The sequence below is a fragment of the Gopherus flavomarginatus genome, chromosome 14 (assembly GCF_025201925.1).
Source record: "Gopherus flavomarginatus isolate rGopFla2 chromosome 14, rGopFla2.mat.asm, whole genome shotgun sequence".
Taxonomy (NCBI): Eukaryota; Metazoa; Chordata; order Testudines; family Testudinidae; genus Gopherus; species Gopherus flavomarginatus.
This window is the reverse complement of record NC_066630.1, coordinates 2,704,790-2,726,749: the sequence shown is the minus strand read 5'-3', so window position 1 is coordinate 2,726,749 and position 21,960 is coordinate 2,704,790. Positions and strand designations below refer to the sequence as shown.

Below are 21,960 nucleotides of genomic sequence, written 5' to 3'. Positions count from 1 at the left end.
GAGGCTCTTACACTGCAGAGATAAGATATGCAACTTAATAATACTCTAAGCCCTCGTCCAGACTAACCCGCGGCATCGGCGGGTTAAAATCGATTGCTCGGGGATCGATATATCGCGTCTAGTCTGGACGCGGTGTATCGATCCCCGAGCGCGCTTACATCGATTCCGGAACTCCATCAATCCGAACGGAGTTCCGGAATCGACGCGGAGAGCCGCGGACATCGATGGCGCCCCGTCCAGACTGGTGAGTATCTCGATTTTAGAAATTCGACTTCAGCTACGTTATTCCCGTAGCTGAAGTTGCGTATCTAAAATCGATTTTAATTCCTAGTCTGGACGTGGCCATAGGGAATGTGATTTTTATTTCCTTCTGTTTATGCGAGGAGGTCAAGGTACTGGCAAAAAGGGCAATGAAAAGTTCTGCATAGCTGCAGTTGAACACCTAGAGCAGAAGCATAGTCAGCATAAACCAAAGGGTGAATGTAAGAGTCGTGCAAGCTCTGTTAGTGCCACTGTACGAGCCCGTGACTGTAAGGAAGTACCTCTAGAGAGGTATAGTAACAATTTCTCTTATTCCCAGACGTATATGTTTTGGATCTCATTTTCATTGAGGCTTCAACTGCACTTCCCACATGTTGCATGCACACATTAGTGCAGTAATAATTGTATGCAGGTGATAGAATTTTAATGTGTAAACCCATTTGGACAAATTTTGCAATGGACAGAAAATTGCCATCATAACACAATAGGGTTCACACCAGTGTGTGCACAGAAAATTGTGCTTACATAGGGAGTGAATATGGGGCTCATTGGTTCATTGGTATTCCCATGCTGGTAACATAGTCTTTAGACACAAAATTCCTCTGAAATGCTAGTTAATGATTATTTTAACTAGTAAACCTACAGCTCTTCATTTTAGTGCTATATATATTTGATCAACTTTGTCAGTCTCATCTTCTGTTTTCTGTCGATCAGGGTGGGGGCAAGGAAAGATGTAATAGATTCAATAATGTCATCACTAGGGATGTACTCTTACCTTGATACATAAGGACTTTTGTGTGTTATTCTCTATGCTTCAAAATGAGAGTATAAGAAGAACCTGATGTCTTGCTGTCCTATGTCTCTCATTGCTATTTCTGCAGAGCAAAGGAATTCAAGGAGCTCTCTCATGAATGTGGTCTATGTGAAACATTAAGATTAGAGAAATGTTGAGAGTGGCAGCTAGATTTTGGGGTTATACATTAATTACAAATGCCTGAGAGATTATATACTGTAAACCTGTTAAAAAAACATAAGAACTTTGCTATGGTGAAAACCTTCAGTGCAGCTGTTTGTAGTCTGTAGGCTGAGATACTCTTTTAAAAAAAAAAAAAAACAACAAAAAACACCTCAGGGGAGTTGGACACCTGACTTCCTTTGACTCCTTTGAAAATCCAAATGCATGGTCAGCCTGTTACTTGTACACAACATGTCTGTCAGTAGAATGGATAGATAGCTTTACATCATCTGCTTGTGAGAGAAGAGAGCTAGAAATTTTTTCCCTATATTGAATGTCTAAAGTAATTTTGGTACAATATTAATGATATCACAAAGTTTATAATGAGCTTGTGGGATACAGCCCAGGGTTCAGGTCTTTGGCCCAGTGACCCAAAGGGAGTCTTCTGTTTGGAGATGTTGCCTTCAGAGAATGTGTATTCAGCTCCACAAAAACTGTGTTTCACGTGTGTTGTAAAACGTGTTTACCAGTATCATACTGGTATTCATGGTACACCATCTATTATTATTATGGGGAAGAGGGTTCCAGGACCATTTGCATGACTCAAAGACTTTTCCTCCTTATTTTTAACTTTTACTTATTTGGTATCTGAATTAGAAGGTGTAATCTTGTCAGGAGATGTAAGTGAACATTTTTTCTCCTAAATTTATCCTGATTGTTTTCTGGCCTCCAGTGATAGTAGAAGTGAATTACTGAATGATTGTTAAACTGACGTATTTTATGAGGACCAAGTTGACCTGGAAATATGTAACTAATGTGTCTTGTCTTTTGTATGGGTTCTCTTTTGAGTGCCTGTGTACACAGAATCGTAGGACTGTCTCCTGCACTCATGGCAGGACTGAGTATTGTCTAGACTAGGGTGGGCAAACTACGGGCTGGATCTGGCCTGCAGGATTGCCCCCCGTGGTGCCGCAGGCCCCGCACTGCTCTCAGAAGCGGCTGGTACCACTTCCCTTTGGCCCCCGGACAGGAGGGCAGAGGACTCCGTGCATTGCCCTTGCCTCCAGTCACTGCCCCCGCAGCTCCCATTGGCTGGGAACGGGGAACCGCGGCCAATGGGAGCTGCAGAGGAGGTACCTGGAGGTGCGGCAAGGGAGCCTGCCCTGGCTCCGGTGCATCCCACTGCCACTCCGGAGCCGCTTTAAGTAAGCGGCGCCGGGCCGGAGCCTGAACCCTGCCTGCACCCCAACTCCTTGCCCTAAGCCCCCTACCTGCACCTCACACCCCTCCTGCACCCCAGCTCCCTGACATCAGCCCCCTGCCACAACCCACACCCCTCCTGCACCCCAATCCCCTGTCTCGAGCCCCTACCACACCCTGCATCCCTCCTGCACCCCAACCCCCTGCCCTGAGCCCCCTCCTGCACTCTGCACCCCGTCTGCACCTCAACCCTCTTCCCTAAGCCCCCTCATACGCCCCTCCTCTTCCCCAACCTCCTGCCCTGAGCCCTCTTCTGCACACCGCACTCCCTCCTGCACCCCAACCTCCTGCCCTGAGCCCTCTTCTGCACACCGCACTCCCTCCTGCACCCCAACCCCCTGCCCCGGCCCTGCATACAATTTCCCCACCCAGATGTGGCCCTTGGCCCAAAAAGTTTACCCACCCCGGTCTAGACCCTTCGTGACAGGTGTTTTCTCTAACTTGCTTTTTTAAAAATCTCCAATGATGGAGATTCCATAATCTCCATAAGTAATTCATTCCAGTGCTTAACCACCCTGACAGGACATTTTTCCTAATGTTCAACCTAAACTGCCTTTGCTGCAATTTAAACCAATACCCTTGTATAGTGCACTAAAGTTTGTATTCATTTCACCAGCAGTATTTGCTGAGGGCCACATCTGCACCCTATGTGTCCTCATACTTCCAACTGAGGGCATAGTGACTCCAACTGCCCCAGTTTCTTCTCCCCTGCCAGGAAGCCATGTGATATCTCAGCTTCTTCATTCACTGTGCAGATTACCCATTGTTTGTACATGGTTGTAAATAGATAGGTACATAGCAGTTAGTTGGTAATTAGTGTTAAGGCATGTCTACACCACGAGCACTACAGCAATGTGGCAAAAGGGAGGTTTCACTAGTATGTGCCATAGTATCTAGGTATTCCAGTCAGTATGCATCTAAGAGGGAGTTTGATTACTCTATACCAGTGGCTCTCAACTTTTCCAGACTACTAGACTCCTGAAAGGGGTACAGTAATTTGTCTTTCTTACCCCCGAGTTTGACCTCACTACTTGCTTACGAAATCAGACATAAAAAAACAAGTGTCACAGCACACCATTACTGAAAAAATTTGCTTGCTTTCTCATTTTTACCATATAATTATAAAATAAATAAACTGGAATATAAATATTACACTTACATTCAGTGTATAGTATATAGAGCAGTATGAACAAGTCACTTTATGAAACTTTGAGATTGTATTGACTTCACTAATGCTTTCTATGTAGCCTGGTGTAAAACTAGGAAATATCTAGATGAGTTGATGTATCCCCTGGAAGACCTCTGCGTACCTCAGGGATACATGTACCCCTTGGTGAGAACCATTGCCCTAGACATAGGAGCCCCTCGGAGAGATAATAGTCCCTGGTAGCTCTCCTTTTCTCCTCAAGAGCCTGCTCCTTGTGCATACCAGTATCATTAGTTCTATTGGGCTCCATGGGGGATGCATCACTGGAGAACACCATTGTCTGCATCCAGCCCAATCCAGGGCTAGATCCCCTTTACCACCATCTCTCATGGGGGCAGGGGTTACAACCAGCCTGTTCTGTTCCACTGCCAGCTGAACAGTCTGCTCAGGGCTCTGATGAGGAGTTACAAGTAGAGGACCACCTTATCCTGGCTCCCCTCTCATCATCATCATCCGGCTGTGGTATCTTCATCATCTGCCTCAGTGATCCCCAACCTTTTTGTGGCTAGTAGCACATTCATGTTTTCAGAAGACTCCGGTGGGTACCAACAATTACTCGCATACAGGGCTGGCTCCAGGCACCAGTGGAGCAAGCACGTGCCTGGGGCAGCACATGCTATGGTCGGCATTCCGTCCATTCTGCAGAGTTGGAGCGTTCTTTTTTGTTTTTGGCGCCAGTTCTGGGCAGTGCAGAGAGAAACCGAGAGGACAGAGAACATAGGCGCCCACAGCCTGCAGTCCCGAAGTACTCTGTTCCCAGCAGGTGCGAGGCCCCGGCTTTTCTCCTCTGCTGGGCACTAGGTGGACCCAGCGCCTACTGGGGACAGAGAACACCAGCGCCTGCAGTCCCGGAGTTCTCTGTCCCTGACAGGCGCGGATATGCGGTTTCTCTCTGGCTTAAGCTGCGACCCCGTGCCTGCCAGGGACTGAGAACAGTGGTGCCCGCAGTTTGCAGCCTTGGAGAAGCTGGAGAGAACATAAGAACGGCCGTACCGGGTCAGACCAAAGGTCCATCTAGCCCAGTATCTGTCTACCGACAGTGGCCAATGCCAGGTGCCCCACAGGGAGTGAAGCTAACAGGCAATGATCAAGTGATCTCTCTCCTGCCATCCATCTCCATCCTCTGATGAACAGAGGCTAGGGACACCATTCTTTACCCTTCCTGGCCAATAGCCATTTATGGACTTAGCCACCATGAATTTATCCCAGTTCCCTTTTAAACATTGTTATAGTCCCAGCCTTCACAACCTCCTTAGGTAAGGAGTTCCACAAGTTGACTGTGCGCTGTGTGAAAAAGAACGTCCTTTTATTTGTTTTAAACCTGCTACCTATTAATTTCATGTGGTGACCCCTAGCTCTTGTATTATGGGAATAAGTAAACAACTTTTCCTTATCCACTTTCTCTACATCACTCATGATTTTATATACCTCTATCATATCCCCCCTTAGTCTCCTCTTTTCCAAGCTGAAGAGACCTAGCCTCTTTAATCTCTCCTCATATGGGACCCTCTCCAAACCCCTAATCATTTTAGTTGCCCTTTTCTGAATCTTTTCTAGTGTTAGAATGTCTTTTTTGAGGTGAGGATACCACATCTGTACACAGTATTCGAGATGTGGGCATACCATGGATTTATATAAGGGCAATAAGATATTCTCAGTCTTATTCTCTATCCCCTTTTTAATGATTCCTAACATCCTGTTTGCCTTGTTGACCACCTCTGCGCACTGCGTGGACATCTTCAGAGAACTCTCAACGATAATGCCAAGATCTTTTTCCTGACTCGTTGTAGCTAAATTAGCCCTCATCATATTGTATGTATAGTTAGGGTTATTTTTTCCAATGTGCATTACTTTACATGTATCCACATTAAATTTCATTTGCCATTTTGTGCCCAATCACTTAGTGTTATGAGATCTTTTTGAAGTTCTTCACAGTCTGCTTTGGTCTTAACTATCTTGAGCAGTTTAGTATCATCTGCAAACTTTGCCACCTTACTGTTTACCCCTTTCTCCAGATCATTTATGAATAAATTGAATAGGATTGGTCCTAGGACTGATCCTTGGGGAACACCACTAGTTACCCCTCTCCATTCTGAGAATTTACCATTAATTTCTACCCTTCATTCTGTCTGTTTACCAGTTCTCAGTCCATGAAAGGACCTTCCCTTTTATCCCATGACAGCTTAATTTACGTAAGAGCCTTTGGTGAGGGACCTTGTCAAAGGCTTTCTGGAAATCTAAGTACACTATGTCCACTGGATCCCCCTTGTCCACATGTTTGTTGACCCCTTCAAAGAACTCTAATAGATTAGTAAGACACGATTTCCCTTTACAGAAACCATGTTGACTATTGCTCAACAGTTTGTTTTTCTATGTGTCTGACAATTTTATTCTTAAGTATTATTCCGACTAATTTGCCCGGTACTGACGTTAGACATACTGGTCTGTAATTGCCAGGATGACCTCTAGAGCCTGCAGCCCCGGAGTTCTCTGTCCCTGGCAGGCGCGGGGCCATGGCTTCTCTCCCCTGCTGGGCACTAGATGGGCGCACATAAATGCCTCGGCGGGCGCCATAGCACCCGCAGGCACCACGTTGGGGAGCACTGATCTACCTCAACCCCAGATGACTTTCAAGGCATTCCAGGACTTGCTGCGCAGAATACCTAGTACATTGGAGATTCCAGCTGAGGTGGTCCAGGAAAATTCATGCACAATCCTGACATCTTGCAGTGCCCATCAGCAAGGGCTTTTATAGCCACCTAAATTGCTCTGGCAGAAACCTGCTTATTCAGCACCAACATCAAAAAGAACGGATTGTTGCTTAAGTGTCTTCACAGGACTTTGAGCAATTGTATACATATTTCACACCAGTGTCATATTACAGCAGTGAATGAGAGGTCGAGGCAAAATCAACAGAAAGCAGCACCAAGAGACAACAAACCCAAGAAATTAGATATATTTCTCTGGAAAATGTATCCTACATACAGTCCCCAGCTGAGAATCACCATTTTCCAGGCCCTGTTGATGAAGTGTGGTTATTTGAATTGGGATTCCATACTCAAATTTGCAGACAAGCTTTCCCAAGATCAGCGTAGTTTAAGTCCTTGATAGCCGAAGGTCAGCTTTTGGCATGTACATTCCTCCAGGCAGCTCTTCGTACTGTGGATATGGCTTTTAGATCCATGGCTACCTCAGTTGCCACTAGGAGATGTGCTTGTCTCCAATCATCAGTGATCCCTAAAGAGTTAAAACTGAGGATCTTCCATTTGAGGGATCTGAACTTGTCAGTATGAAAACAGACAAAACTTCACATTCTCTGAAGGACTTTCCTGCCACGCTGAGTTCTTTAGGATTCTATACTGCTGCATCAAAGTGGAAGCACTATAAGCCTCAACAACAGCAAAGGCAATCATTCTATACCCAATTTAGGCAACCGGAATCACCCAGAAAGCATGAAAAATTCCACAGGAGGAAGTCATTTCCATGCATACCGTGTCTATGCTTCATCATTCATCATCATTAAAGAAGTAGATTTGACCCCTGGTCAGGAGTGATGTACAAATTCTGTTGGTTCTTCCTGTTTGTTCCCTCCATTTTAGGGATCATATATTTCATTTTCTTGGGGTCTGGAGCAATATACCCTCTAATATTTTACATCCATGTGCAGAATTAATTTTGTTATCTGTACCAATATGGAAGTGATGTGGGGCGGGGCCTAGGGATTCAGAGTGTGGGAGGGGACTCAGGGCTGGGGCAGAGGGTTGGAGTATGGGGGGTGAGGGCTCTGGCTGAGGGTGCAGGCTGTGGGGTAGGGCTGGGGATAAGGGGTTTGGGATGTGGGAGGGGGCTCAGGGCCAGAGAACTGGGGTGTAGGGGGGTAAGGGCTCTGGGCTGGGGCCAGACATTAGGGGTTTGGGGTGCAGGCTGCCCCGGGGCTGCGGCAGGGAGAGAGGACTCCCCCCAGCCCTCTCTCGCCACAGCAGCCTGGGGTCGGGGGAGATGCACCGCTCCCTGGCCGCAGCAGCTCTGGGGCTGGGGGAGAGGCGCCTTTCCTTGTCTGAGCAGCCCTTGATAGCCTGCTATGCGGCCACACAGCTTAGAGGGAACTTGGGTCTGGAACATCATCACTATGGATGATTGGATCCTGGAAATCCTGTAGGAAGGCTATTCTACCCAATTACAGATCATTCCTAACCTCCCCCTCACACATCTTCCCCATCCCTTTTCAGGGCCCCCTCTCACGAGAACGTGTCAGATTACGAGATACAATCACTTCTCAATCTTAGAGAAATTGAAAAATTTCCTCTAAAACACATGGAAGGGATTTTTCTTTCGTGACTTTGATTCCCAAAAAGAAATTGGCTGGTGCCCTAGTCTAGATCTGAGACAACTGAACACCTTCATTTGCAAGCTTAAGTTCAGGATGGTACTCTGGCTTTATTTATTCCAACCCTAGATCTACACAACTGGTATGCAGCTCTCAACCTTCAAGATGCTTGTTTGCCTAAAGCACTTCCTGCAGATGTGATGGATTAAGTCCCACTACCAGTACAGGGTGCTACTATTCGGCCTATTAACAACTCCAAGAGTATTCATGAAATATCTAGCTTATGTCAAGAAACAAGGAGTTCAGATTCATCCATGTTTACATGGCTGGCTCATTTGCAGGAAGCTATATCAACAAGTAATTGACTCTGCAACTTCTTGCCTTCCTGAGATTAAGTAATCAGAGAAGTCAGACTACCTCCTACTCAAAAAATAAGTTATAGGGGTGATTTTGGACTCCACAACAGCAATGTCCATTTGTCCCAAGAAGGATTCCAAGCTATGGTAGATCTGTCCGCCCACCTACAAATTAATCCCAAAACCGGTGTAAGAATTTTTCTGACTTTTGGGACACAAAACCTCCTACACGTACATAGGTCAGCTTGCCAGACTTCACCACCTTTGCATACAAGGGTGGTTGAAGTCTGATTCTCCGACAAGCAGTTGTGGGTATGTCAGTGCATGTTCCCCCAGAAATCCTCTTGTTATTAAGCTAGTGGAAAAACTCTCAAAGTTTGCAAGTGTCCTCTCCACAATTGCCATCAAAGACATTGGTGACAGATGCCTTCACATTGGGGTGGGAAGTCCACTTAGACAATATTCAGACATGGGACATGTGGACTTTTCAGAAAGCCTGGCTTCACATAAATATCTTGTAGCTAAGGGCCACTCATCGGGCATGCATGATTTTCCTCTGAGTTCTAAAAGGTTGAATAAGTCCATTCCTGACAGACAACACTTCAATAATGTTTTATATAAACAAACAAGGGGGAGCAGATTCTTTGTCATGAATCTGTATGCCTATGGAATTTCTGTACGACTCTGACAGAAATACTTACCAGGTTTAAAGAATGTGCTGGCAGATCTCAACAGACTATTTGCAAGTGACCACGAATGATGAGTGAAGGACACTAAAATCCAAGACATTTCTCAAGTGGGGTCATCCAGTCATAGACCTCTTTGCCACCAAAGAAAACAAAAGTGTCAAAAGCTCTGCTCCAGAGGAGGACCAAGTCTGGCATCCCTGTCCGATGCATTTCTGATCCCCAGATCTGATGTATGCTTACCTTTGAGTTCTGTTGATCCCAAGAGTTTTCATGAAGCTCAGACAGGATTCAGCCAGAGTAGTCATGGTAGTTCAGGCATGGCTGAGGCAATTCTGGTTCTCAGGCCAGAATATCTCCATCCAACCACCGGTGCAATTCCCTCCCCAGCCAGATGTGATATCTCAGAGATGGACAGAACCTAGTATGCATCTCAAATTTCTGCTCATCAGTTCATGTGTATTTCACATTTTTCACAGCATACACTTGCTACATTTTTTTGAAAAGCCTTCTGAGGGTATGTCACAGGATGCCATTAACCCTTTAAGTGAGAGCAGGGCCATTGCACCTGTGACTGGTCCACTAACCCCAGCTGACCTTTAAAAGAGGGCACCTGGTCTTTGAGAGAGAGAGAGATCTGGTGAGGAGGAGTGTGAGGCACAATCAGGATAGGGGTAGAGAAAAATTAGAGGGACATGTAGGGTAGCTACGTGGTGTTAAATGCATATGTTTACTAAGCATAACTACACAGTGGAAGCATCAAGATCTGATGCTTATTTTGGTAGGGCTTTCTTGGAATAATTTTTTTAGGTAGATTGCTGGCACCCACCTCCTATCATCTAGGTCATTGATTAAGTCTCCAACAGTGGAATATATATCTATGGACAAGCACTCCAAAAAGAAACAATTATTTACTTACAGTAGCTTTGGCTCTTTGAGATGTGTTGTCCATATCTGTTCCACAACCTGCCCTCTTTCCATGCTACCAAGGGGACAGAAAAGATATGGGTTCTATATTGGTGAAGAAATGGAGAGGTGGTTGGAGTGGCCTACTGTTTATGCCCTCCATTAGAGGCAGTAAGACACTCAGGGTGCCAGTATGGCCCGCAATGGACATTAATGGCCAAAAGAATCTTAACTCAAGTGCACTGGGCACATGCACACCAAAAGTGGAATATATATGGGTAAAACCTCTTGAAGACCCACAGTTACTGTAAGGTAAGTAGCCATTTCTTGTGAGAATGCTTTCAACATACTTGAGATTCAGCAATGTCTTTTCTCTCAACAGCTGGTACTCTGAATGTTAATGTGAAGAAAGAAATCTCCAGCCCAGCACAGCCTTGTTCTTTTGAAGAGGCTATAAAAGGTACTAAATTGATTCTTATCAATGTTGTTAATTAGTGAGCTATAACTTCCTCCATCATCCCTGTCTAGATTGTACACTGAAGGAGCTAGGGGTCCCATAGAAATAGTTTGTGATCATATCATTAGATTTTATGCATATAACTTTTCTTTTTCTTTTCTGACTTTGAAGACTTCACCTTGCAACTACAGTGTTTTTCTATACATAAATAAACATGGATTAGTATAGAGCAAAAACCATTCAGAAGTTTTAAATAATCCATCTGGACTCTTCCTGTATACTGCCCTATGTTCCACTCTTTCTTTAATATGCTTCCAAGGGATGAGGATGAGAGAAAATGAAGTTTCTGTCACTTACACACTTAACTTGGGAATTATTACAAGGAATTTAGAAAATATTAATTAATTAATACAAGATAAAATTTAAAAGATTAAGAAGCACTGAGTTTAGCATCAACCCCCTCTTAACGTTCTAGCTTTGGATATTACCTTAAGAGGGGTTGAAGTTACATTGTGACCGTATTGTAAGCACAGTTGGGGTTGTTCTGTAGCTGCCTATCTGGTTTCACTGTGGAAGTTGAGAATACTTACTATTTCTAATATTCTTCTCTCATTCCCTCCAGTGTCTGTGGAGTGATTAATACTGCTTTATCAGGACGTTTGCATCACTTGGCTCATGAGATACATGTGCAAAATTCTCTGGTTTTGAAGTGGGAGGTATATTTAAATTGTATGTATTGGAGCATAGTAAAGGAGGGGCCCCAAGGGGGACATTTCTATTCATTTGTTAAAACTAGTGTGCCATGGTTAATGAAATTTCTGTAACCTGCTCTGATGAAGACAGTTTGAAAGGAGAGCAGATTAAACAATGTGATCACAAGTTTGATAGGAATCCATAGCTCTAGGTTAAAATCACAAAGCTGATATTTAAAGTTAAGTTTTACATTTGGGTCTTGGCAGTTGATGTTCCCAGAAACCAAATGCACTCTTTTGACCAATCAGCAAGAATAGAACAATATGTAATGGGGTTTAAACTTGCAGGGAAAATGTAGGGAAAGACTTTGAAGAACCTCTATGACCAACAGGATCTGGTTGAAAATTTGAAAGTGGAAAGCAGCTTGGCTGAAAATGATCATGAAATGGTAAGAGTTCATGATTCTAAGGAATAGTAGGAAGGAAAACAATACAGACAGTGGACATAAAGAAGGCAGACTTTAGCAAACTCAGAGCATTGGTAGGTAAGATCCCATGAGAAGCAATTCTAAGGAGAAAAAAGAGTTCAAGGGAGTTGGCAGTTTTTAAAAAAAGACACTGTTCTTCTTCGAGTGATTGCTCATATCCATTCCAGTTAGGTGTGCGCGCGCCGCGTGCACGTTCGTCGGAGAAACTTTTACCCTAGCAACCCAGGCGGGTCGGCTGGGCGCCCCCTGGAGTGGCGCCGCTATGGCGCCCAATATATATCCCAGCCGACCCGGCCACCCTTCAGTTCCTTCTTACCGCTCGTGTCGGTCGTTGGAACTGTGGAGCGCGGCTTCGCTGACCTCCACACTCCCTAGCAGCTCATTTCGTTATCGTTGTATATAGTAGTTATAGTTTATTGTTGTGTGTGTGTGTGTGTGTGTGTGTGTGTGTGTGTGTGTATATATATATATATATATATATAGTTACTAGTTAGTCAGTTATCTAGTGTTATTAGTGTAGTTATTAGTTGTAGTTTGAGGGGATCGGGGACCCCCCCCCTTCCCCGCACCGGGAGCCGGAGCTCATGCCTGGCTCATCGGGCTTCAAGCAGTGCTCGGCTTGTCACAAGCCCATGCCAGTTGGAGACCCCCATGACTCCTGCTTGAAGTGCCTCGGGGAGTCGCACTTATTGGCCAAGTGGTCAATCTGCAAGTCTTTCAAGCCGAGAACCAAGAAGGAGCGTGACATTAGATTAAGACAGCTCCTTATGGAAGCAGCCCTGACACCTCCGCCCTCGGCACCGAGCACAAGTCAGCCGGTAAGCAAGGGCACCGCCACGGCACCGAGCGCTGCCACCAAAAAGCCGGCACCAAAACTGACTCCGAGCTGCTCCCTCTCCCCGAGGCCGAAGGCGACGAAGGTGCAGATCATCCCGCCACCAGCTGCCTCGCAGTCAGAGCCTGCGCCAAAGACGGATCGCCCGGCACCGATACCTGTCGCGGCACCGTCTAAGCCGGTACCGTTAACTCCAACCCCACGAGGGCCGTCGAGTCCGGCACCTAGCGGCTCCCCGGTGCACACCGTGGTAGAGCCTGCTTCGCCTTCTACCCCGGAGACGTTTGCCGCAGCGAGGGATCTGATCGCGATCACCGAGGCACCGTTGCCCTTTCCCCCGGCACCGCCGGTGCGGGTACTACACTCCATGGGCAAACCGACCCTGACCAGACCAGCTTCGGTCAGTGTAGCAGACCGGCACCGCTCCAGATCGCGGTCCCGCGGACGCTCTGCATTGAGGCGTCGCTCATGCTCTCGACGTCGATCTCGGTCCCGGCACTGGTCAGACTCCCGGCACCGTTCACCTCGGCACCGGTCAGGCTCTCGGCACCAGTCAGGCTCCTGGCACCGGTCGACGTCCCAAGCGTCAACCCGGTACTCCCGGTACCGCTCCAGCTCACGGCACCGCGGTGGGCGCCGCGCCTCCAGGAGCAGATCGAGATAGAGGCACTCGGGATCCTGGTCGACCTCCCGCACCGAGCCAGTTGCAGGTCCCGGTCTTGCTCTCAACACCGTCACCAATACCGACACCGGTCACCACTACCCAGAGGTGTAAGGTCTGTCGGTACCTTGGCACCGACTTTCGCCGCTCCGCCTTGGCCATCTAGAGGCACGTCGGCATCCTCCCAGGCGGGTAGCTACTACGAACGGGACCAGGATCCCGAAGTATCACTGGGAGTGTTTCAGGACCCCCACCCGCAGGACGCGGGTGCCCAACAGTGGGGTATTTGGACACCCTGGGCATATCATCAGACCCAGGGTGCCCCCGTGCCCCAGACACGTTCTACCGCCTCAGAACATCGGGTGCCAGAGGCCACTGTTTCCCGCCCCCCCGTGGTTGAGTCGGATAAACAGCCGCCACCAGACTCCCCGGGTCAACTCGAGCAGGAACCACTCCAGGAGCAGGAGACCGCACAGGATGCCCTCATCCCCGGAGTATCCTCCTCCTCCTCCTCCTCGCCAGATGAGGCAGTGGCTGGGTCTTCAGCGTCAGGACCCCCACCGATAGACCTCAGGGCCCACCAGGACCTCCTCCGTAGAGTGGTCCTTAATATCAACCTACCTGTGGAGGAGGTCCCAGAGGTTGAGGACCCGGTAGTGAGCATCCTCTCGGCCGATGCACCTACCCGGGTAGCCCTCCCATTCATAAAGACTATCCAGTCTACCGCCGATAACCTGTGGCAGTCACCAGCCTCCATCCCGCTGACAGCTAAGGGAGTGGAAAGGAAGTACATGGTACCCTCTTGGGGGTACGAGTACCTATATGTCCACCCTCCTCCTTCCTCCCTAGTTGTCCAGTCTGTCAACGACAGGGAACGGCACGGCCAACAGGCTCTGGCCCCTAAGGCCAAGGAAGCTAGGCGAATGGACCTCATGGGGCGCAAGGTGTATTCGGCTGGGGCCTTGCAACTCCGTGTGGCCAACCAGCAGGCCCTACTGGGCCGTTATAACTATAATATATGGGCGGAGGTGGGTAAGTTCTCTGAACTTCTACCCCAGGACTCACGCCTGGAATTTAATGCGTTCCTGGAGGAGGGTAAGAAGGTGGCCAGGACCTCCCTCCAGGCCTCCCTCGACGCGGCTGACTCAGCAGCCAGAACCCTGGCCTCGGGAATAACCATGAGGCGCATTTCATGGCTTCAGGCCTCCACACTACCTCTGGAACTCCAATATACAGTCCAGGACTTACCCTTTGACGGGAAAGGGTTGTTCTCGGACAAGACGGACTCCAAATTACAAAACCTGAAGGACAATCGAGTCATCATACGCTCGCTGGGGATGCATACACCTTCCACCCAGCGTAGACCCTTCAGGCCCCAAGCACGACGCCCATACTTCCCACCCCGTCAGAGGCAGGACCTCAATAGATGGCGTGGCCGGGGGGGCCGCAGACGCCAATCCGGCTCCCAGGGAGGTCAAAGCCAAGGGGCCTCCAAGGCACCACCGGGCTCCAAGTCCGGCTTTTGAAGGTGCGCCCGGGGACGGCGTACCAGACGCAAGACAGGATCCTTCCCCTACCTTCTCCAACCGCCTCTCCCACTTCCTCCCAGCGTCGTCCCGGTTAACTTCAGACCGTTGGGTGCTACGCACAGTGGAGCACAGATACCACCTGCAATTTGCTTCCTCAACCCCTTCCCGCCCCCTTTCCCGGTCCCTCTTCAGGGACCCCTCTCACGAGCAAACCCTTCTGCAGGAGGTTCGTTCTCTCCTCGTGGCGAGAGCTATAGAGGAGGTACCTCTAGGCGAGAGAGGCAAGGGGTTCTACTCCCGATATTTTCTGATCCCCAAGTCCAAGGGAGGTCTCAGACCCATCCTAGACCTGCGGGGCCTCAACAAATGGATGCTCAAGTTGAAGTTCCGCATGATCTCCCTGGGAACCATTATCCCATCCCTGGATCCTGGAGGCTGGTATGCTGCCCTCAACATGAAGGACGCGTACTTCCATATCGCCATCTTTCCACCGCACGGGAAGTACCTTCGCTTCACGGTCAGACATCAGCACTTCCAGTTCGCAGTCCTACCCTTCGGCCTCTCCACGGCCCCGAGGGTGTTTACCAAGTGCATGGCCGTTGTGGCCGCCCACCTCCGTCGGCGGAAAATCCACGTCTTTCCGTACCTCGACGACTGGCTCCTAAAGGGGTCCTCCCAGTCGCAGGTGCGGCGACATGTCGAGGCCGTTACGGACCTCTTCTCCCAGCTAGGCCTGCTTCTCAATGCCGAGAAATCCAGCCTGGTCCCCACACAGAAGTTGGACTTCATAGGTGCGACCCTGGACTCTACTCAAGCCAGGGCTTACTTACCTCAGCCCCGCTTCCAGACGATCGTCATGATCATACAGAGCTTGCAGGCCTCCCCAATCACCTCGGCTCGCACCTGCCTCACACTACTAGGGCATATGGCCGCATGCACTTACGTGACGAAGTATGCCAGGCTCCGAATGAGGCCCTTCCAAACGTGGCTTCATTCCGTATTCCGCCCGGGCAGGGACCACCTAGATGTATTGGTGACGGTCCCCCCCGACCCTCTCCGCTCCCTCGACTGGTGGCTGACCCCATCCCTAGTATGCGCGGGGATGCCGTTCCATCCACAGCAACCGTCGATGACTCTAACAACTGATGCATCATCCCTGGGGTGGGGGGCCCACCTAGGGCACCTGCGTACCCAGGGCCTCTGGTCGTCCCAAGAGCTGTCACTCCACATAAATGTCCGGGAGTTGAGGGCAGTCCGCCTCGCCTGCCAGGCGTTTCAACGACGCCTACACGGCCGTTGTGTTTCCGTACTCACGGACAACACAACGGCCATGTACTATATCAACAAACAGGGGGGAACCCGTTCGTCTCCCCTATGTCAGGAAGCCATTCGACTCTGGGACTTCTGCATAGCCCAGTCGATAGATCTGGTGGTATCCTTCCTCCCAGGGGTCAAGAACACACTGGCGGACAGACTCAGCCGATCCTTCCTATGCCACGAATGGTGGATCAGACCGGATGTCATCCATTCCATCTTCCAGAGGTGGGGATTTCCCCGCATAGACCTCTTCGCGACCAAGTCCAACAGGAAGTGCCAGGAGTTTTGCTCCTTCCAGGGTCTCTCTCCCAGGTCGATCACGGACGCATTCCTCCTGCCATGGACACGCCACCTACTGTATGCCTTCCCTCCGTTCCCTCTGGTGCACAAAGTCCTGTTGAAAGTACGCAGGGACAAAGCGCATCTAATCCTGATCGCACCTGCGTGGCCCAGACAGCACTGGTTCACCGCCTTGCTGGACCTGTCTGTGGACCCTCCAATCCCCCTCCCTCTCCACCCAGACCTGATTACGCAGGATCACGGCAGGCTCTGTCACCCGGACCTACGAGCCCTGCACCTCACGGCGTGGCTCCTGCATGGCTGAACGCGGCGGAGCTCAGCTGCTCCGCACCGGTCCAGCATATCCTCCTTAACAGCAGGAAGCCTTCCACTCGCTCAACGTACAGGGCCAAGTGGAAGCGCTTCTCTTGCTGGTGCGCTACTCAGGGGGTGAACCCTACGCAGGCCCCGATTCCCACGGTCCTAGACTACCTCTGGTACCTTAAGCAGCAGGGCCTGGCGACATCCTCCTTAAAGGTACACTTAGCGGCCATATCCGCCTTTCGACCAGGAGAGGGTGGCCGCTCCGTATTCTCCCACCCCTTAGTCGCCAGATTTGTTAAAGGCCTGGAGCGTCTCTACCCCCCCGTACGCCGCCCTGCTCCTACCTGGGACCTTAACTTGGTCCTGAACAGGCTCACGCTCCCGCCATTTGAGCCACTGGCGACTTGCTCGCTCACGTACCTGTCATGGAAGACGGCCTTCTTGGTGGCCATTACATCGGCCAGACGGGTCTCCGAGCTGAGAGCTCTCACAGTGGACCCACCCTACACCGTCTTCCATAAGGGCAAAGTGCACCTGCGACCCCACCCGGCATTCCTCCCTAAGGTTGTGTCTGCCTTCCATACCAACCAGGACATCTTCCTCCCGGTCTTCTTCCCGAAGCCACACTCTTCTCGGAGAGAGCAGCAGCTACACTCCTTAGATGTACGCAGAGCACTCGCTTTCTACACTGAGCGAACAAAGCCATTCCGGAAGTCCCCTCAGCTGTTTGTGGCGGTCGCAGAACGGATGAGGTGTCAACCAATCTCCTCTCAGAGGATTTCCTCCTGGGTGACTGCATGCATTCGCGCATGCTACGACCTAGCTCGTGTCCCCTCTAGCCACCTCACGGCACATTCCATGAGAGCTCAGGCGGCGTTGGCAGCCTTCCTGGCGCACGTGCCTATCCAGGAGATATGCCGTGCAGCGACCTGGTCATTGGTCCACACATTCACCGCACACTATGCGCTATTCAGACAATCAAGAGATGATGCGGCCTTTGCGTAGCAGTTCTAAATACTGCCACATCTCACTCCGACCCCACTGCCTAGGTAAGGCTTGGGAATCACCTAACTGGAATGGATATGAGCAATCACTCGAAGAAGAAAAGACGGTTACTCACCTTTGTAACTGTTGTTCTTCGAGATGTGTTGCTCATATCCATTCCAAACCCACCCTCCTTCCCCACTGTCGGAGTAGCCGGCAAGAAGGAACTGAAGGGTGGCCGGGTCGGCTGGGATATATATTGGGCGCCATAGCGGCGCCACTCCAGGAGGCGCCGAGCCGACCCGCCTGGGTTGCTAGGGTAAAAGTTTCTCCGACGAACATGCACGCGGCGCGCGCACACCTAACTGGAATGGATATGAGCAACACATCTCGAAGAACAACAGTTACAAAGGTGAGTAACCGTCTTTTAAAGGCACAAGAGCAAACTATCCCACTGTGTCAGAAAGATAAGAATTATGGCAAGAGACCACTCTGGCTTAACCAGGAGATCATCAGCAACACTGAATCTCAGAGTCATACAAAAAGTGGAAACCAGGTCAAATTAAGAAGGATGAATACAAAAAAGCAACACAAGCATGTAGTAACAAAATTAGAAAGGTCATGGCAAAAATTAGATTAAACTAGTTAGGAAGCTAAAGGGTACTAAGAAAATATTTCACAAATATATGAGAAGCAAGAGGAAGACCAAGGACATGGTGGGCCCATTACTCAGTGAGGAGAGAGATGCAATAACAGAAAACACAGCTATGGCCGAAGTGTTAAATGATTTTTTTTTGTTTTTGCCAAAAAAGTTAGCAATGATAGGATGACTAATATAGTGAACATCAGTGTAAATGAGGTAAGGTCTCAGGTTAAAAATGGAACAGAACAAATTAAGAATTATTTAAGGCAGTCGACACTACTGCTTAAAGAGCCACCCTCTTGAGCAATGTGAGTTACAGAGACCTAAATGCTGTCCACACTGGCGCTTTGTTGCCGGACGAGACACTTCCACTGACATACCTTCTGCCTCTCACGGAGGTAGAGTAATTATATCAATGAGAGAGTGCTCTCCCATCCATAGTGTCTTCTCTAGACGTGCTGCAGTTGCGCCAATGTAGCACTTCTAGTATAGACCTGCCCTTAGATAAGTTAGGTGTCTTCAAGTTGACATAGCCTGATGAAATATATCCTAGAACACTTAAGCAACTGGTTGAAGAGAGCTCTGAGCCATTAGTGATTATTTTTGAGAACTCCTGGAGGACAGGAGAGATCCCAGCAGACTGGAAAAGGGACAAATATAGTGTCTGTCTATAAAAAGGGAATAAGGACAACCCAGAAAATTATAGACCAGGCAGCTTAAATTCGGTACACGGAAAGATAATGTAGCAAATAATCAAACAATCTTTTTATAAGCACCTAGAAGAAAATAAGGTAGTAAGTAACAGTCAACATGGATTTGTCAAGAACAAATCATGTCAAACCAACCTAATGTCCTCCTTTGACAGGGTGACATGCTTTGTTGTTGAGGGGGAAGACTCATAGACTTTAGGGTCAGAAGGGACCAATATGATCATTTAGTCTGACCTCCTGCACAAAGCAGGCCACAGAATCCTACCCATCCACTTCTATAACAAACCCCTAACCTATGTCTGAGTTATTGAAGTCTTCAAATTGTGGTTTGAAGACCTCAAGCTGCAGAGAATCCACCAGCAAGTGACCCATGCCCCACGCTGCAGAGGAAGGCGAAAAACCTCCAGGGCCTCTGCCAATCTGCCCCAGAGGAAAATTCCTTCCTGACCCCAAATATGGCGATCAGCTAAACCCTGAGCATGTGGGCAAGACTCACCAGCCAGCACCCAGGAAAGAATTCTCTGCAGTAACTCAGATCCCATCCCATCATAGACCACTGGGCGTACTTACCTGCTGATAATCAAAGATCAATTGCCAAAATTAAGCTATCCCATCATACCATCCCTTCCATAAACTTATCAAACTTAGTCTTAAAGCCAGATATATCTTTTGCCCCCACTGTTCCCCTTGGAAGGCTGTTCCAGAACTTCACTCCTCTAATGGTTAGAAACCTTTGTCTAATTTCAAGTCTAAACTTCCTAGTATCCAGTTTATACCCATTTGTTCTTGTGTCTACATTGGTACTAAGCTTAAATAATTCCTCTCCCTCCCTAATATTAATCCCTCTGATATATTTATAAAGAGCAAGCGTATCCCCCCTCAACCTTCTTTTGGTTAGGCTAAACACGCCAAGCTCTGAGTCTCCTTTCATAGGACAGGTTTTCCGTTCCTCGGATCATCCTAGTAGCCCGTCTCTGAACCTGTTCCAGTTTGAATTCATCCTTCTTAAACATGGGAGATGAGAACTGCACACAGTATTCCAGATGAGGTCTCAACAGTGCCTTATATAACAGTACTAACACCTCCTTCTCTTTGCTGGAAATACCTCGCCTGATGCATCCTAAAACTGCATTAGCTTTTTTAACAGCCATATCACATTGTCGGCTCATAGTCATCCTGTGATCAACCAGTACTCCAAGGTCCTTCTCCTCTGTTGCTTCCAACTGATGTGTCCCCAATTTATAACTAAAATTCTTATCATTAATCCCTAAATGCATGACCTTTTTCATCCTATTGTTGTATCTTAACTTTAGTGAGGCTTTTGTTACTGTCCTACCTTCTCATAAACAATGTAGAGAAATATAGCCTTGATTAACCTAATATAAGATGACTGCACAACTGGTTGGAAAAGCGTACTCTGAGAGTAGTTGTCAGTGGTTCATATTCACGCTAGAAGGGCATAGTGAGTGGGGTCCCGCATGGCTCTGTCATGGGTCCGGTGCTATTTGTTATCTTCATAATGATTTGGATAATGACACTGGGGCCTGGGCTACACTAGTAGGGGGGGTTTCAAACTAAGATACACAACTTCAGCTACGCTATTCGCTAAGTATCTTAATTCGACTTACCTGGCCGTCCTCACGGCGGCAAGTCGACTGCCATGGCTCCCCCGTCGACTCCACTTACTCCTCCTGCTGAGGTGGAGTATGGGTGTCAATTTGTGGATTGATTTATCGCGTTGAGACAAGACGCGATAAATCGATCCCTGATATATCAAACACTACCCGCTGATCTGGCGGGTAGTATAGACGTACCCAGAGATAAAGTTCACTAGTAATAACAAGCTGGGAGGGTTGCAAGTGCTTTGAAGGACGGGAGTAGAATTCAAAATGAACTTGACAAACTGGAGGAATGGTCTGAATTAGGATGAAATTCAATAACAAATGCAAAGTACTTTACTTAGGAAGGAATAATCAGTTGCACAAATGGGAAATGCCTACTGAGGAAGGAGGACTGCAGAAAAGAATCCGGGGGTTACTGTCTATCACAAACTAAATATGAGTCAACAATGTAATGCTGTTGCCCCCTCCCTCCAAAAAAAAAAAAAAGCAGGGGGGAGGCAAACATTATTCTAGGATGTATTAGCAGGAGTGTTGTAAGCAAGACACGAAGTAATTCTTCGGCTCTACTCAGCGCTGATAAGGCTTCATCTGGAGAACTGCGTCCAGTTCTGGGCAACACACTTCAGTAAAGATGTGGACAGACTGGAGAAAATCCAGAGGAGAGCAATAAAAATGACTAAAGGTCTAGAAAACATGATCTACAAGGAAAGATTGAAAAAATTGGGTTTGTTTGGTCTGGAGAAGAGAAGACTGAGAGGGGACATGATAGTTTTCAAGTATGTAAAAGGTTGTTATAAAGAGAAGGGTGATAAATAGTTCTCCTTAACCACAAGGATAGGACAAGAAATAATGGTCTTAAATTGCAGCAAGAGAGATTTAGGTTAGACATTAGGAAATATTTCCTAACTAGGGAGGTTGGGAAATCACTGTCATTAGAAGTTTTTAAGAATAGGTTTAGACACACACCTAGAAAATACTTAGTCATGCCTCAGTGCAGGGGACTGGACTAGATGATCCACTGACGTCCCTTCCAGTCCTACATTTCTATGATTCCATGTTTTTTTTCTTCTTTCTCCACAAGAGAGAGAGAGGAGCCAAAAAAAAAAAATATTCTAATTCATCACCTACAGCTGAGTCCCCTCTAAGCTGTGCGGTTTTGCTGCAACCCATTAAGCTCTGCGCAGGCACTCAGGGCTGCGGCAGGAGGAGATGCCTCTCCCCCAGCCCTGGATCTGCTGTGGCAGGGAGAGACGCCTCTCCCCACCAGCCCCAGCCCAGTCCCAGACCTGCTGTAGTCGGGGAGAGGTGCCCAGTCCCGGCCCAGACCTGCCACAATTGGGGAGAGAGGTGCCCCTCCCCCGGTCCCAGCCCAGCCCCAGACCTGTCGCGACAGGGGGGAGAGGCGCCCCTTCCCTAGCCTCAACCAAGCCCCGGACCTGCAGTGGCCAAGGGGAGAGGTGC

At 48.4% G+C, this 21,960-nt stretch overlaps 1 protein-coding gene across 9 annotated transcripts in view; it reads left to right on the top strand.

The window, feature by feature from the left end:
- Positions 1–21,960, top strand: part of NFAT5 (nuclear factor of activated T cells 5) — a 164,101-nt gene that overhangs the window by 121,447 nt on the left and 20,694 nt on the right. For all 9 annotated transcript variants that reach the window (XM_050922232.1, XM_050922233.1, XM_050922227.1 and 6 more), the window contains one exon: positions 10,341–10,418. In XM_050922232.1, coding sequence (XP_050778189.1) covers positions 10,341–10,418 — 78 coding nt within the window. The remainder of the gene's footprint in view (positions 1–10,340; positions 10,419–21,960) is intronic.